This window comes from Anastrepha obliqua, chromosome 1 (assembly GCF_027943255.1).
Source record: "Anastrepha obliqua isolate idAnaObli1 chromosome 1, idAnaObli1_1.0, whole genome shotgun sequence".
Lineage (NCBI taxonomy): Eukaryota > Metazoa > Arthropoda > Insecta > Diptera > Tephritidae > Anastrepha > Anastrepha obliqua.
In genome coordinates, this window is record NC_072892.1 from 85,988,275 (window position 1) to 86,007,057 (window position 18,783).

The window sequence follows — 18,783 nt, forward strand, 5'->3', positions numbered from 1 at the left end:
ACGGGAATAAAAAGAAGTCATTCGGTGCCAAGTCAGAACTATACGGCGGATGACCCATTAATATGATGTTTTGGGTGATCAAAAATGCAGTTGTTTGAGCCGATGTGCGAGAGCTCGAATTGTCCTGGTAAAGAGTGATCCGTCTTTGGCGATTGGTTTTCCTAATTTCTTGGAAGACAACTGGCAAAAAAATGGTTATGTACCACTCAGAATTTACTGTTCTGCGTTGTTCTAGTGGTACGGTTGCGACATGTCCAGTTTTTCCGAAAAAACAGGCGACCATTTGCTTGGAAGTGCTTCGTGCGCGAACAACTTTTGTTGGATTTGGCTCATCTTGAAACACCCATACAGTCGACTGCTGTTTACTTTCGGGCTCATACGCATAAATCCATGATTCATCACCTGTCACGATGTCATAGACGTGTTTCGAAGCCCCGCGATCGTATTTTCTGAGCATTTCCCTCGACCAATCGACACGAGCCTTTTTTTGAGCGATTGACAAATTGTGTGGGATCCAACGCGAACAAATTTTTTTGACAGTCAAATGTTTATGCAATATTGAATGTATGCTGGTCCCACTAATGCCTAAGATTGTCTCAATCTCACGATAGGTCACATGACGATCTTGCAATATCAGTTCGCGCACAGCATCAATGGTTTTCGGAACAACAACTGATTTTGGACGACCTTCACGAAATTCGTCTTGGAGTGAACTACGACCACGATTGAATTCACCATACCATCGATAAACACTGGTCCTTGATGGAGCTTCATCGCCAAAAAATTAATTAAGTTCATTCATGCAATGTTGCTGAGTTAATCCACGTCGAAAGTTGTGAAAAATAATCGCACGAAAATGTTCACGATTCCAAGATGAATCTTTTAAGTTACTGTAAACAACACAAATAGCGCTGGTACTTTAAAACGTTCTGAGTACGTAAAAGCCAAAAAATGTCAAACTTTGCGATACAGCTGTCAGTTGCCAGATTGCAACACCAGGGTTGCCAAATCCCGACATATAAAAGGCACTCTTCATATAGGATTAAATCCTGTTATTCAATATTTAACTATCCACTTACATACTTACTTACATATGTGTAAATTAATTCACTTAGCTGAAAATTTTGAATAAATTCAGCCTATCTCGGAGCAGTAACACTTTTCTGTCTTTTTTTTTTGCAAGCATAATTTGAAAGCTTTTGCCTCTTTTTCCAAACTCTGAGCATTTATACGCATTAAATAAGAGTTTGAACTAGTCATTTGTTCAGCGTAGCGAAAATTGTCTTCCACATCTCGACTCTTTAGGTACACGTTACTCAATCGCATCAGTTATTCGCATTGGTCAAGCCAAACTCCCACATTATAATATTTCAAGATTCCATAAAACAAATTATTTAGTTTTTATTGCTTGATTTAATTTTAAAAATCTGCCGGAAACTTCACTGAAAACGACTGATTTAAACTTTCGACTGAACAAAAATAAATGTTTGATACATTTTAAGAAAAAAGGTAAGAATCCAAACCGAGCAACCTTCTCTCCTATGCATACTCAAACATATTTTAGAATAACGAAACTTTTTCTTAACAAAAAAATTCTCAGTTATTTTTTCTCATTTCCTTACTACAAATCTTCCTTAATTTCTATTACAGATTCCCGCGCGACCAGCAAACGTTGCCAAATCATTTCTATTTTACGGATTATGAGCGACATAATGCCGAAATTGCGGCTTTTCATTTGGATCGGTAAGTAAAAAACAAATTTCTGTTCATGAAATATCCTTAAGTTGATTTGCACGTAATTACTCATTCACCATCAGAGCCCATTTTTTAATAAATAATAATATATATATATAGCACTTATATACAATATGCCTATGTAAATAACCTAAAGGATACTCCTTAGGATCAAACACAACATACTTTACCCACTTTAAGCAATTTATTTGATAAAAAATATCAGGAAAAATATCAATAAATGAGCATGACAACATTTCTTTCTGGAGTGGCACTATTGAAAAATGTTCGAAAAATGCAAAGCAGAGAAATAGTTCTCAAGTTAGGCTAAAATTACTCATCATACGTATAGTCTAGCAGTTTCCACAAAAAAAAACCGCTTGTAGCGTGGTGAATTTATTACGTTATGGTCTAAGTTTACTTTCGCTTATGTTTCAAAAATTAGAGTACTTAGAGATTTTATCCTAAAAAACATTCCTGCTCTGAAAACAGTGTGTTTTATATTTTGCCTAAGGCTTGCTTTCTTTAAATGCTATTCTAAATGCTTTTCTGTTAAAATATTATTTTCAATACAAGGTAGCGCAAAAATAGTTATACAATTTTGTTTTTGAATAACTCTTTTACTAAGGATATTTCCACTTTCAAGGACTAATTTAAATGTCCGTTGCAAAATCATATTCCGTGCTTGCCTTTATTCATCGCTTTAGTTCGGATTTAGCTGTTATAACTGTTAAAGCTGTTATACTCGTAAACCACTCTTGTGCGAACACGGTATATGCCGTACTTACTCGTATTTGAACAACATTAGTCTTTTCATATTACTAGGCTTGAACCTGACCAGAAAATGTTTGGTTTACTTTTTTTACATTCCTATCCTATAAAAGTCGGGGCTTGTTCATTAACCTATAATCACTTTTAAAAGTAGACGAACTGTTATCTCCCTCACTTTCGTTTCCGATTAGGTAAGTGGGGCGATTGAATCGCCATCGTTACTTGCGAAAATTAACTCCAATATTTTCCCCGAAGCTTATGAAGTCTTGATATTTTTTGGTTAGGGATGGTTACTACTAATTGTGATTCCAACGCTCCGATTTCTAGAACTAGGAGAGAATTAAACTCGCTTTCAAGCCATATAGGCCTAAATTTTTCTTCCACAAAGTGTAACCTCACAAAGCAAAACCTCTACAAATGAATTGTTAATTAGATTCGATTTTTTCTCTAAAATTTTTTCTTTGTAAACTTTAAGGAATGTTACATTTTCTTCATTAAAATAAAATGGCGGCCACCGTAGCCAAATGGATTGGTGCGAGACTACCATTCGGGAAGCGTAAGTTCGAATCTTCGTGATACACCAAAACGAAAAAAAAGTTTTTTTCTAGTAGCGGTCGCCCCTCGGCAGCCGTGAAGAAGCTCCTCGTAAAAAATATCTGCCATTCGTAGCCGGCTTAAAATTGTAGGCCCCTCCATTTATGGAACAACATCAAGGCGCACGCCACAAGTAGGAGGAGGAGCTCGGCCCAACACCCAAAAGGGTGTGAGCGTCAAATTTACATATATATAAATTAATTAAATTTTGAAACATTTTGTATTTTAAACTAACTCGTTGTCCGATTTGCTCAAGATACTCAAGAAATTTATTATTTCTGATTAATTTCGTTGCGCGACATGATGTCCAGTACTTAACTGTTTTCACTATTCGGATTTAGAGATTATTTAAAAAAATATAATTTTTTTCTTTGTTCGTCCACTTTGTTTTAGTTGTCAGTTCAAGGTTTTGTTGTCAGTTCAATTTGGTTTGGAGGGATTTTTCATTAAAGTTTTAGATCAATAAAATTTGAACTAAACCCTTACAGTTAAAAATTGCTGCTTGGTAAAGTTTTGCAAAATAAAATTTTGTATGGAAACTGTTCATCAAATTATTTTAGAAACTGGTACGTTTTTTTTATTCATAAATTCTTTTTCGAAAATGGTTAGGTCTTAGACATCATACCATATAACCAAATTAATCAGAAATTAGATATTTCTTGAGTATCTTGAAAAACTTGGACAAGGAGTTAGTTCAAAATATAAAACGCTTTCAAGTTTTAATTTAATTTTTCAGGAAAAGCATGTCATAATTTTCATATAAAATATATATAATGACTTTCCCGTTAATCTTATATTGTAATAGTCCGGGAGCCAGGGGTCGATTTTGGATTGCGTTTTTATACTGTTAAATTCTTGACTATACTTGTGATTTAGCTTTCATAAATAACGAAAGTGAACGTCAGCTGGCGGCACCCGCGGTGGGTGTGTTTGTGGGAGGGAACGAAACGTGTCAAAAAAAAATGTCTACCAACTCATTTTATACCGGCTGAAATTGTTTTTATGTTTTGTTGACATTTAGTAGAATAAAAAGAATGTAGTCAGCCGCGCGGTAGAGGGGGGAAAACACGTCAGCTGAACTTGGAGAATAAATTAAAAAGTAAAACTACTTTATGCCGATTGAAATTTGTTTACATAATTTTGGACACATATGAAAATATAATAATGATGGCCAGCTGCGTTTAAAGCGGTGGGAAGACCGTCAGCCGAAGTAAGATGTAAAGGGTGTTTTTTTTAGAGGTTATGTTTTCAAAATGAAATAAAACGTATATAATTTAATGTTATGGCCAAGAATTTAGCTTTATTAATATATAAAGATAAGGGTTTGCCATTATGTTTTAAAAATGATTTCGGGCAAGTGGCCCAATTTTCGACCACTTTTTGTAGCAATAACGCGCCGAATATTCTCTTCCAAGACGTCAATCGTCTCGGGCTTATCTGCGTAGACAAGCGACTTCACATAGCCCCACAAGAAATAGTCCAGCGGTGTTATATCGCACGATCTTGGAGGCCACGCCACAGGTCCACGGCGCGAGATAATTTGCTCACCAAAAGTTTCCTTCAATAAATCGATTGTTGCGTTGGCTGTATGGCATGTAGCGCCGTCTTGTTGGAACCAAAGGTCGTCCACATCAACATCGTCCAATTCAGGCACGAAAAAGTCATTAATCAATGGCTCTATAGCGCTCTCCATTGACTGTGACGTTATGGCCGGCTTCATTTTTAAAGAAATATGGGCCAATGATTCCCTCTGCCCATAGAGCACACCAAACAGTGACTTTTTGAGGATGTAACGGCGTCTCAGCAATGGCTTGTGGATTATGTTCACTCCAAATGCGACAATTTTGCTTATTGACACACCCATTCAACCAAAAGTGAGCTTCATCGCTGAACAAAATTTTCTTCGATGCGCCGCGCGAACCGAACCATTATTTTCGTAATAAATTTGCACGATTTGCAAACGTTGTTCAGGTGTAAGTCTATTCATTATGAAATGGCAAACCAAACTGAGCATAAATCAAGTGGCAGCTGTCAAAAAGACAATCTACGAAAAAAGTAGTGCCAACTTGAAAACCTAACCTCTAAAAAAACGCCCTTTATAATTGCGTTCATATATCCGGCTTGAAATGATGAGGTCAAAATGACTGACCCCTGGCTCCCAGACTATAAGTTGCCCGTGAAAGTGAAACAAAAACTTACCAAGTAGGGTTTCAAATATAATCTAAGACGTTTACGAAAACTTTAGTTGCCTCGGTGTTTGTGCTTGACGTTTTTATTCAAATTTTTAATCAATATAAATCGAGAGGTTTTACAAATTAACTCCCGTTCCGCAAAAGTGAGTCCAAACCGTCCGCAGTTTAAGGTCTCTGGGGAATAATAAAAAATGGACCGCGTTTTTGCAACTTTTTTAATTCACTGATTATTTACCTGCAATTTATTTACACTTCTATATACATTTAATGCGTTTTTCTTACTTTTTGGTCTTTCACCGTGATTCGAACCTACGTTCTCTCTGAATTCCGAATGGTAGTCACCAACGCATTCGGCTACGGCGGCCGCCTAAACGACTTTTTATTAGTTTATATTATATTTAATGTGCGCTTATTTCCCTTACTTTATAAGGGTTATATTTTAATATATTACGTTGCTAATAAAATGGTCATTGAAAGAGAAATAAAGACATTGAATTTCGATTCGCCAGTGTGGGAAGGGGCGTATACGTAACCGAATTGCGTGCGCAAAGTTTAATGCATGTGAATGTAGACATACTGTTTCTACTTATTTTAGGAGCATAAAAATAAGTATGTAAGTCAATACAGCTGCTAATGTAGGTTCAACTGGATACTACATTCCGAGCTACTTGTTAATAAATACATAATGTACATTTGTTAGAAAGCTCAACGCTAAACCGTATAATAAAAAACGGATCATAATTTGAATTGCACTACTTTTTACAATGCAAAAAAATGAGTAGCAAATGAAACAAACAGTCATTCTATATATAACCTAATTGGCTTCTCTATTTTTTTCTCTTGAATTTATTCGTTTAAAATTTAAACACTTAAAGAAGCAAAATTCAGTGCGAGCTGCACTTTAAACAACTGCGCACACTTTAGTAAAATTTAAATTTTAAATGGGGCTGGCTGTTAAGTTTTGCAATTAAGCAAATTCAGAGACGATGAAAGGAATTACTTGTAATTGTAATTATATGCAAGGAAACACGGCTTTATCACATAAAAAGTGGGCGTGGCCAGTTTCAATAATATTTATGTCGAATCTAAATAGGGGCGTACCAATCTTTGGTGAATTTTATTAAGGGGGGAGCCTGGTTTATAAGGTCAAAAAAATCAATTTTTTTTTTTTTCGTTTTAAGTGATTCCTAATATATTTCAGAATATTCACACAAAGTTACGGAGCCTAATTCTCAATATTTCCGTAGATATAAAGCCAAAGGTAGGCGAGCGTTAGGTAGTTACGCTGTGACCGGACAGCTATAGTACAAACTTTATGTTCTTTTCTCGACTTTTCATTTTTATGATTTCTTTGAAATGGCGTACATGAATGAAAAAAAAACTAATGAACTTCTATTTGAACTAACAAAATAGATAAAAAAAATTTCTCAAGATTTTTATACCAAGTTGAAGGCATTTTTTTCTTTAAAACCTCCAAAAAGTTGAAATTTTGGAACTTCTCTCAGTTTTTTTAGTTCATCTAGAATAAAAAAATCATGATAATTAGAAATCCATTTGAATTTTTTGCTTTAGATAATAATTACGAGCTGTATCTTGTACGCCAGTTGGAAACTCTAGCGTTGCAGCGCTCTACTAATTTCTATGTGAAACATTTTTTTCAACTTATTTTAACCAGTACAAAAATTGTTTATACTTTTTAAATGTTCATTAAAAGATAGAAAAAACTTTGCAGTGCTAAATTAATTTTTTCCTTAAAAAAAAATCGCAAAGAGATGCAATTTGTAGACCACATAAACCAGGCTCCCCCCTTAAGTAGTTATCGGGATATACTTATTTGCTCAAGAAAAGTGTGTAGAACCTCATATTTTTAAAAATGCTTCCTTCATAGAGTTATTTTTATTTGGGTTCATCACCTGTACCAAATTTAGGTAGTTTTGCTTCGTCTATAACAGAGATATAATGTGTCGCATTTTGAAAAATAACCCTTTTTATTTACCATTTTCCAAAACACCTTTGTCAACTAATATAAATGCTTCAAGGTGCCGTGGACCATGACATCTATATATAAACATATTGACTACTTTCATCATTCCGAGCATTTTAGTACATATATCACTCAGTTCTTTTAAGCTGTTATATGCAACCAAAAGCGAAATGATACAAAGTGTGAGCATTAACATATATTTTGTGTTTGTAATTTAGTATTCAAACCACTCAAATTTCTTTATGCTTGGCATTCAAACAGCCAATCGCAAGAAGCTAAACAAATCAGCTGACCTACAGCTATCAGCTTGTATGAATGCGCTTTGATATAGAAGTTATGTAAACAAAATTAAAATACCTTTGGAAGCATTTCAACCCTAAGAAATTTAGAATTGACAAACCGAATATTGTGTTACTGAAGGAAAAATAGCTCTTCTCTGAAAATACTCTAAAAATAAGGGGTATTTCAAAAGATGCGCCTAGAAATTGTTTTAAAATGGAACATGCAAAAATTTAGATTCCTTCAGGCTTCACTATTTTTATTTAAATTATATATATACAATTACGTTATTAGCATGCCCACCATGAGCATCGCGACAGGTAAAAACCGTCAAACAGTCAGTTCATGAATACCTAATTGTTGACAACGTCGAAATATCAATGTTGAAAGTTGTTAAGCAAGACTTTGCGCTCAGTTTTTGGTTCGCCAGTTCTTTTGCTATCCTCGACCGAACCAATTTCTTTAAACTTTCCATCAATCTTTGAATTGTGGACTCATTTATTCACACTAAAACATCAAGCATTTTTCGATATGCTGCTCTTAAAAATCGACCATTTTTAAAATTTCGTCTACTTGAAAAATGTCAAATATACTGTTCAGGAATTATTCACTACTGGCATGTGGGCGTCACTTTAGAAAGGCGCTTAGTTATTAAGCAGAGTAAGCATTAACAACATTTTATAGGTCGTCAAAATAGCTATCTTGAAAGTTTTATCTAACGCAATCGAAAATATATTCGCCTTATAAGCTCTGCTCCATCAGAAATTGTACCTTTATTCTCTATCATCTTTATTTTATACCATTAATCTGCAGGGTTTTGTTACCATTGGTTAGCTGGTTTGAGTGGTGATTCTTCCAGAATCCAACTAGAGCTACCGCACCATTTTGTTGCCACATCCTCGTTACCAACTTGTTTACCATTTATTTACGGCATGACTACATCCAGTCTGTGTGGTTTAAGATCCTTATTAGATTGTTGATATCTGAGCCAGTCGTTGTTCGAGACTCTCGAATGTTTGCCCAGGGTTAACATTCTGTCCTTCCATAGGGCAAGATTGTTTCCTTTTTCTTCGGTTGTTTACAACTGTGGCAGTATGTGTTGTGAGGGATGCCCATTTTGGCTGCTTGTTCTCGGATAGACCAAAAGCCAGTTATGACTGCCGTTAGTCTCCAGGCGACGTCCCGTCGTTTCATGTTTAACAATATTGACGATTGTTTGAGGTTGTAGGTGGGCCATAACGTTCTGCTGATTTTGCACTTCGTTTGGTCTCTCCATCTGCTCACTTATGAATATTATTTACACGGAAAAGTACTCAAGGTACGCGTAATTACGCAAAAGGAGAGAAATTAAGCTATTGGACAGAGGCGTTCATTTTTAAGTGCTGCGCATATAGGAACGGTAATTTCGTAATAATGGAGCGCAACAAGTTGAACTAAAATGAACTTGCTACTTTATTCAACAATGCGTTTTTGTAAAAAAAATGCTTAGATACTAATTCGAGCTACTAAATTCATGAAATTACATTAATGCTTGCATTATTTGTCCTTAATTCAGGGGTTATTCACTTATTGTTCTGCTTAATTGCACTTTTTTATTGAGCATAATTTTTAATTATTTTTCTGTTTGATTGCAATTCTCGTTTATTGGACAATACGATTGTTCGGTGTGTGTTGTTTTTGCAACATAGTATGTGGATTATTTGCTGAAAATGTAGACGATATCGCGTATTATGTTTCATGCGTAGTTGGTAAATAGGCAGCGTGCTAGCTTGCATTTAACCGCGAATATTAACAGCTTTCGACTCGCCACTTCGTTGCTTAATCAGGGTCGGGTTTCTTTGTTAAAATTTTGATGAGAAAGCAAGAAGAAACTAAGTATGTAAAAACGACAAAAAGTGAGCTTGTTTATAGTGGAATATTTTGTAAGTAACTCGTTTAGGTCAGGGCTTCTAAGTATATACGGAAATAGTATTATAAATTATATAAATATTCTAGATTTCGTTATAGCAAAAAAGAATAACCTGATTACTTACCAATTTTTGTTTTTTTTTAATTTCTATACATATTATATTTCATTAATTTATGCTTTCCGAGTTATTTTCTAACTCTATTTATTGCCAACTGTCCACAACATAGTTCAGTGCCACCAAATAACATACATGTGGAACGAGCGATATCTTGCTTTTTTCGAACGTTGCTAAGTGCTTGTCGAATCGGTAACATTTACAAGTATGACTTACTTAGAAAGTTGGTTTAGAAGTGCATTTTTTACTTATACTTTCTAGATGATTTTGCTTCATTTCTCAAGATATTGGGATATAAATTTAAGATTCGTCCTCTATAGTTTCTCAATGCAGCTGGTTTCTTAACCTGTAAGAAGTTTTCAAGGTCTCTGATCTGTTTGACATACCCTTGAATTTCGTGAATGGTTTTCTTGTGGCCCTTTGCCCCCTATCGGAACAATTTTTTAAGAAATCCTTAATGGGTAACACCACTAGGCTAAAAAAACTCCATCTATAAAAATTTATTTGAGAGTGCGAATATAGGCTTGGGTATATTCTCAGAAGATTATTATTTTTAAATTTCATCATATTGAATATTTCGCTAAAGCTGTGGATAAAAAAAAAATATTAATAATTTAATTTAACTGTGATAACAAGGAGCATTTTTTGAAAAGTTGTATTCAAAGAAATCTACGTAAAACGTTATAGCATGACAAAGGTTTTGGATGGGCACACTCAACAATAGTGTTGAATATTCAATAGGGCCAGCACAAATACTGATCACAAAGCTGCTAGCTGAAAAAGCACTTCTTTTATTTAAATAATTTAAATGTAGGAGCTATCAGTGAGACTAATATCGATATATGAACAATAAAATTCCGCGGACCCTAACGTAATGAACATTTTTTTAATTCACTTAGTAGATAAATTTGATGGCAGGGTGATGAGTCAGCATGGATAAGTTTCGACGTACTTTTTTCTTTTTTTGATAAATTTGAGTAATTTGTTTTATTTATATACATATATGTATGTATATTTTTTGTTTTTTTTCGTTTTCAATATATTTTATTCTATAACAAAAACTCAACTGAAATCCGAGTTGGAAATTGTTTGCAAAATTGTTAAACATTCATCGGATTTTCATCAAAACTTCTAACTTTTTTATGAAAATTTTGAGAAAATTGCTGTTTACGCAGTTTTATCGCCCATTAAGTGTTAATATGTATAACCCAGTGTAAATTTGAAGTGACTCGAAATTTTTGTTGACTTTTAATAATTTTTCCCGTGATCGAGAAAAAAGAGAAAATGCGCAAAATATCAAAAATTAGCGCGATTTTAGAACCGCTTCAATTTTGTATTTTCTTATTTGAGATGAGCCATAAACTGCATACTCAAAAATTTTCTAAAAGCTCTTATTCAAAAGTTTGGAATTTTGATGGAGATAGGTTATACTATATATCATATACATTTTTGGACATTTCGATAAAAAAACTTCCCAATATGTGGTGCCATTATAATTCTGTCTTTAGCCGGGAGTTTTTAGATTTTCACCTCTATATACTACTACCTTCGGAAAAACATAAAGTTACTTAATTGAAATTCTGTAGAAATGGTACACTTATGAAAATATTGTTGATGTTTTGGTCTAAAAAAATGGTAGAAAATGGTTTTAAAACTAAAAGTTTATAAAAAAAGTTCTGAAACGCTTATGTAATGTAATAAACTCCCACAGGATGTTCCGTATTATAAAGGTTGTTTTGCATTTGAAAGCTGAGTAGCTATCCAGCAATGGTAGTGTTAACATGAATAACTTGAACGAGTATATACAATGCAATAACTTGAAGGAGTATATACATGGGACATGGCAATTTCCAACAATTTGGTAAAAAATGATAAATTTTTCCTATTACATCAAAATCATCATTCGATTGAAACATTTCTTCATTGAGGTTAAACTTCGAAATTTTTATTTGCATTTTGCATGAATAAAATTTGTTAATGTAACCAAAATTTTTAAAATAAAATTTGTTTGTGATATATGCGCCAAATGTGCCGAGTTGCATTCAGTACGAATAAGTAATCAAAGCAAAGATGAGAAAATGTGTGCCCACGTGTCTGGTCATTTGTTTTGTTGCTTACAGCCTTTTCGTTTTTTGCGTTTGACTATGCCATGCAATATTGCTTTTGCATTCCTATTCTTTTAGGCCGGGGTCACACTGTGCGTTTTCACCGGAGCGGTTGAAATGCATGCGTTTTCACCGCATCGGATCGACCGGTCACACTGTACGGTCTGTAAGCACAACAAGATGTCCCGGAAAATTTTGAGAAAAAAAATAATTGCAATTTCGCTATTGGAAGCGGAAGGATTATTGAGAGAGCCAGTGAATCGCCAACACTGGGTCCATCCATTCTTTTCTCATCGTGAATCAACTGAGAAATTTCGACGGTTTTTCGAAAATATTCGCCCACTCTTGATAAAAATTTTCGCCAACTTCTATCCACGCTTTTTCTCTTGCATTCTTATCACTATATTCTTTTGCACTTTTATCCCAAAGGGCCGGCTTTTCTTGAATGCAAGTTATAAATTTATCCGTATCGAACATGATTGCAAAACGCTGCGTTTGAACTGCACAGTGTGACGGTATACATAAGAATACTTGTGTCGTCGATGTCTTCCGGTCTTACGGTCAAGCCGGATCGCCGCAGCAAGTTGCGGCAACCGTCCGGTAGGTGCGGCGACAACGCATAGTGTGACAACTGTCATACAAACGCGTACGTCATTGCCAACCTTTCGCGCCGGAGCGTTTTCAACGCAGCGGTGCAAACGCATAGTGTGACTCCGGCCTTAATTGTGTTTTGCGTTTTAGCATTATTATGGCTGACTTATTGTTGAGTTGCTACAGAAAAACATATTTCTCCATAAAACGAAGTTAGGTTCAATGAAATCAAATTGGCGAAAAAGTATTTTTAGAGGAACAAAGCGAAACTTATCGTACTTGGTTTTCAACGTTTTTTCTCTTGAATACAGTGTTCTTTTGGTTTCTTCCTTCTATTTCATTTTGATTTTGGCTTTATGCGTGTTGTCATGCTAATGCAGCGAAGCCAAGTAAGAATGCATCACAAAATTTAGTCGTACTTTTTTGAAACAACTTTTAAACAAAAGCTTTATTTGTACATAGGAATGTATGTTTGTTTATGCTAAAAATACCAAACTTTTTCTAATTTTTTCATTACTAAATAGCATAGCAACTAGTTATACATGTTTTAACTGACGAGCAACGTGCGTTGTGTTTTGTTTAATGCAAATGGGTGCAGAATTTACTCCAGGAGATTATGGGGCTTCTTTCGCTTAAGCTTTGTCTTCCAATTGCTTTGGTCAGATAGTACGAAGCTTCGCTGTTGGCATGCTGTTGAAGTCTATCCATGTGTGACTTTATCCATACTTTTGTATTGTGGTGGCGACTGATTCGCCAAGATCGCGTTTGAGGTCGTTATAGCGAATATACCAAGAAGCATTTACGACGCACATTAATACTTTATTTTGAAATCTTTAAATCTGCATTACATCGCTGGAATTTGAGCAACCCCAAAGTTGTATTCCATATGTCCACACAGGTTTCGGAATTTGCTTCTACAGCGAAGCTTTGTTGGGTATTGATAACTTGGACCTTTTACCCATGAGCCAATAGAGTTTTTTTATTTGATTTCGTGATCTTCTCCTTGTCACTTAAAGTTTTCATTCCACTTAAGCTTAGCAGCTAGAACCCTACCTAAAAAATAAAAATATCGAATTTCGGCGCAAAATATAAAAGACTTTCTTGACTGCATGTGTTTGGTGAAGCCCGTTTCGTGTTAGCGCATTCGAAGATATGTAAGAAAATTTGCCACATTCCTCAGTACCGCTACGACCGAGGTGAAAATATTAGTGCACAATAAAGTAAAATTTCGAATGACCTATAGCAAATATGCGTTATTTAAAACCGGTATTCTGTGAATTCATAATTATTTGCACCACTGTTCCTTAAATTCATTGCCGAATACATTTATGCTTCATCTTTTGCTGTAATACCTTTGTTGCTTTCAGACACCATTAAATTCTCGCTGTCACATAAATGAACATCTCAATGTACGTATACCAGAATTCACAAATATTTCATTGTAGAGGAAGTAGGTGTCTTCATTTTGTAAATATGAATTACGTTTTTAATTCATACAAACACTCTTCTGAAGGACTTGTATACACACGGGGGAGGTATTGCCTCACAAACTGTTTATTTGCTATGCTAGTATTTTGTTTGCTTCAACTACTAACTGCGGAAGTGCACCACACTGCATTCGTGCAACAATGTTCGACGTTGTGTCGACAAAGAACAACAATTGACATCCCTGTTGGTCGCTGAACACCCTCAGTGGCATGAAAATAGGAGGTGTTGGTGTGTAACGTCATTGCTTCCCAAAGTTCTTGTACTTTCCTTGCGCTGTATTTCTGAATTTCTGCTAGAAATTACATTGTACAATTACATGTACATACTAAATTTAACAAGCGCTCCAGACGTTCGGGAGCATTTAATTCATTTCATTTTTTATATGATTCTTTAGCGCAATCGCTTATGTTGGAATTTTTTTTGTTAATCCTTCAGCAAGTGAGGACTTCTTGAACTAGCCCTTCCTTGCTAGTACTCCAAATAAGTAGCTTTCTGTGTTTTCATTTTTTCATGCGTTCATTCAACCAGCCATTTGTCATTACAAACGCTCATTCATACATTACCTTTTTATTGCCATTACAACGTCGCTTAATGTATTTCTTGCACTTTGCTTATTTATTTATTTGTTTATATTGTTCTCACATGTATTCATTTTTGTTTATTTCTTTCCTTTGCTTACAGCCTTTTGGGTTTTCGTCGCGCAATGCCCGTCACCGGTCGTCTGCTGAACATTACAACAGAAATTTATCAAGTTGCTGACGACAATTTATTAAGGACCTTCTTCGTTTCACCATCGTCGAATTTATGCTTCCACGGCAAGTGCTCCTATTACTGTGACACAGGCCACGCCGTCTGCGGTAATCCGGATATGCTGGAAGGCTCATTCGCCGCCTTCCTACCAAGTTACGAGCAGACAGGACGTAAGGTGAGTTTGTATGTATGAGAATAGACATTTTTAGCCAAAAATAAAGAAAAAATAATAACAATAAATACAAGCATTTGGGCGGTACGGGTGTGTAGCGCGAATTCTTTTGTTAAAAGGGAGTCGCTGTTCTCCTCACTAATTCCAATGTTACTTTTGTTTAGGCGAGAGTTAGTCTGCCTTATTTTGGATGTGTTAAAAGTAATAACAGTTAAACGAATTATAGAAATTTGAAATATTGTTCTTATATATTTATACTCGCACATATATATAATTGGTTCTTACACCCATTTTGGGAGTTTGGCCAAGCTCCTCCTCCTATCCTCCTATTTGTGGCGTACGTCTTGCGGCTGTTTCACAAATGGAGCGATCTATAGTTTCAAGCCGACTCCGAAAGGTAGATGAGTTTTTATGAAGAGCTGTTTCCTTAACAGAAAATACGCTCGTATGTTTGCCCATGTCTGCCAAGGGGCGACCGCTATTAGAAACAACTTTTTCTATCATTTGGTGTTTGATGCAGAGCGATTCGAACTTACGCACTTCCACCGCCGTCATATTACCTGTTGTCATACGTGGATTTTGAGGCCATAGATTTTGAAGCCACAGCTACAAATCGTTTGCCAAATCATTCCTTTTTTAGCAAACTCATTAACGTTCTTACAATTATATTTTGCGAAGACCTCACCACGCTCCAAAACAATATAAAACTTTTGTCCTGAAATTTGTTTAAAATCAAGTTTAACATCTCAAAATGTTATTATAAAGTAAACGTGATTAGATTAACTAATATATTCTGCTTTAGCTTTACTTATATATTCTGTTTTAACTCGTATTCGCTTAACTGAGGGTATGCTACTTATAGCTCGACATTTTTTTTGCACGATCGTTATCAGATAAGTTGGGATTTCTTTTGTTTGTGGTTAAGACATTTGATTTTAAGTTTGAGTCGCTTGATGTTATTTTAATCAGTTTGTTATTTCCTCCGAAGTTTGAGCTTCTTTTATAACGCTTTATACTGTACGAACATTAATTTCTGGCAACATGAATATTTGAGCGATTTTTGATCCCGGCCATGTCGAATTTTCTATAAAAAATTTCCAATTTTCGTGCAGCCATTTTAGCGCGATAATAGCGAGTGAATAAAAAGCCAAGTTCAAGTCTCATAAGAGTCATTGTTGTCATAAAAGTCATTGTTGCACTAAAAGTTTTTGTTGTACTTTTAAAATTGCCTTCCTGTGATTGCTAAAATGGGTGCGAATTCTGCATGAACAGTTACGCAGTATTGTGCTGGTCTTAGATTCGATAATGCATTAGAATATAAAAATATTTTTTTTGTTATCAATTACTACTAAAAATGGAACAAATTTAAAACTACATTCATTCAAATGGCAGCTTCTTTGTCACAAATAATGTTAATAGTTCTTTTGTAAATAAGACATTTTATTTATTTTCAACAGTGTTATTCTCCGATCACTTTTTACACCATAACAAATTCGAGCTTCTTTGGACCCATTCAACTATTCAATAAGTTTCGCCCACAGCTCTTCAAGGCTTTATGTAGATACAAGTATAATTGGTAATACACTGCGGCAGTCGTGGTATTGTTTTTTGTGCATTCTCCCCAGCAAAAATACCTCGTGAAAAAGTTGTTTCTAACTGCTTTTGTACGTCAGCACGCATGAAATGCATAAACGTCTCATAAAAACTAGCTGATGTTCGGAGGCGACATAAATCTGTAGATACCTCCAGTTGTGGACTAACATCAAAGCACACACCACAAGTTGAACGGAGAGTTTCCCTTATTCACCTTGAAATTCTATTCCTATTTCAAGATGTACTCAAGGGGATTTCCTGGGATAGAAATGGAGTCGTGAATCGGCTTTGTTTTTTTTCAAAGTACTCAGGAAATCTTTGTACTATTTTAATACTAACCGAGCTACCTTAATGCTTATATATGTAAGTAGAATGAAAAGCGCTTATACATATAAAAACAACTATTGCCAAGAAGGTAATTAATCCCGCACTGTTGTACGTACTTTACAAATGCATAAACATAGTAATCAAGTAATGAATTAGCTGCATTGAATTTTGTATATATTCCGTACACATATGCGGTTCTTCTTGGTATGAAAACACACAACTAATTTTGTTTCTAAAATGATTAATGAGTACTGAGGTGCAATTAGTACCACAAAATTATTCACGAGTTGAAAGTTTATATTGGAACTTTTATTACTATTTTCCTTGTGATGAAAGAGGTTTTACTTAATTTCATTTAGAACGAAGTACGAGAGTATAAATTCAGGTACAACTATAATAGATATGCAAGCAAAAAGCATAAACTAACCGGGGATTTCTGATACATAGCGATTTATCAATAAGAAAAAAAAATCGTTACCTTTTACCAATTTTTTAAGTCTTGCATGTGCCTTGGATATTCAAAACGGTTGCCGGCCAGAGTTGGCTCTACTACACAATTACTCTCTACAATTGTTGCTCTACTTTTATACGATCTCCTTTAACATGGCCTTTTGGCTGTAACTGGATCACGCATTTTTTGTGTTTTTTCGTTCATATAAAAAATTGCATTATTTATAAATAATATAGGGAAACATGCTATACAGTATATATAAATATATAATTAGCGATTACACCCTTTCTTAGTTGTTTGGCCGAGCTCCTACAGGGATCTACAGTTTCATTCCACCTTCGAACGGAGCTTTTTCATGGCAGAAATATACTTGGAGATTTTAACTTTATAGCCAACCATTTATTTATTTTTTATATACAAATACAGTTTATGCTACAAAAAAAGCTTTGCTACTTAAACTTATTACACTCATTAGCATAATGGATAAGGTTACCAAAATATGTTTTGCATAACCGCAATTTACTGCCTTCTTCGTTTAATGACTTATTTGATCGAATTTTTCCTTCATTACTACTAGTAGATGTCAAATCAAATATTTGCTTTTAAGTTTGAAAGATTTCGGTCATTGAGAGTAATTCGCTTCTGAGACACGGTAGGCAATTTGTCTAAAATATATTGTAAATTAGATGTCTTATCACATATTTTTAATGAGATATAGCAGAAGTGAACTTAACAACTTTAGCTTTGCACTCACAAATTTCTATACAGTAGAAGCCCGATAAGTACAATTGGAAAATTTTAGCAATGATTGCACTTAGCGAAAAATTGCACTTTTGCGAATTTCTCCTGTGGATCGAGGAATACCTAGGGAAAAATATTTTAACGCTATTCAATGCAATTAATGAGCTGAAAAGGTCGATATTCAAGAAAAATTAACACATATTTATTGAAATTAATACAAAGAGATCAATAAGGACATATGAGTGTGTTCTCCAAAATTCAATTTTTTTTTTTTTGGAAAAACTTTGTTATTTTCGATTGCGTTTTCTCGTAACACTTTTCAAGTGCTTTTGATCGGATATCATGCAAACAAGCCATCTGATTGAATGACAGTACATCGTTCTGTTCACCCCATTTCAAAATTGTATTGACACAGCCAAAAATCGATTCATGCTGGACTTTTTCGGTTGTTTCTTCTTGAGTAGTATCTTCGGGTTCATTGGCTTCACTATCACCTTCATCTATTCCTAATTCCAAAACCCAATTGCGGATGTCATCTGTGTCTGCTTCACCCACATAGTTTTCGACCATCTCATTTAACCGTTGTAATCCTCCAACAAGAAGGGGGTCGTCAATTTCGATATCCAATGGCATATCGTCTGGATTAGATTCAATAATCGCGTCAACTGTTGGGCTTGTACCCAATACGCTTTTCCAGCATTTAGCGATCGTTTCAGGGAGCAATTTCCCCCATGCTTGGCTCAACATGATCACGGCGGTTTTCAAATCAATTTTCTTCAATAGTTCATGTAATGAAGAATCTTTTTCACTAATTATGGTTTCCATTAGCAATGTTTTGTATTGAATTTTTGTCAAGTTAATAACACCTTGATCCATTGGCTGTAAAATCGCTGTGCAATTGGCCAGAAAATACATCACTTCGATCTCACCACAAACTAATTCTTCTTCGGGCGGATGAGATGGGGCTTGATCCAGCAAGAGTAATGC

At 34.9% G+C, this 18,783-nt stretch overlaps 1 protein-coding gene across 1 annotated transcript in view; it reads left to right on the forward strand.

The window, feature by feature from the left end:
* Window positions 1–18,783, forward strand: part of LOC129248158 (extracellular serine/threonine protein CG31145) — a 120,101-nt gene that overhangs the window by 65,837 nt on the left and 35,481 nt on the right. Inside the window, exons 5-6 of the mRNA XM_054887609.1 lie at window positions 1,651–1,743; window positions 14,444–14,687. Of these exons, the coding sequence (XP_054743584.1) occupies window positions 1,651–1,743; window positions 14,444–14,687 (337 nt within the window). The remainder of the gene's footprint in view (window positions 1–1,650; window positions 1,744–14,443; window positions 14,688–18,783) is intronic.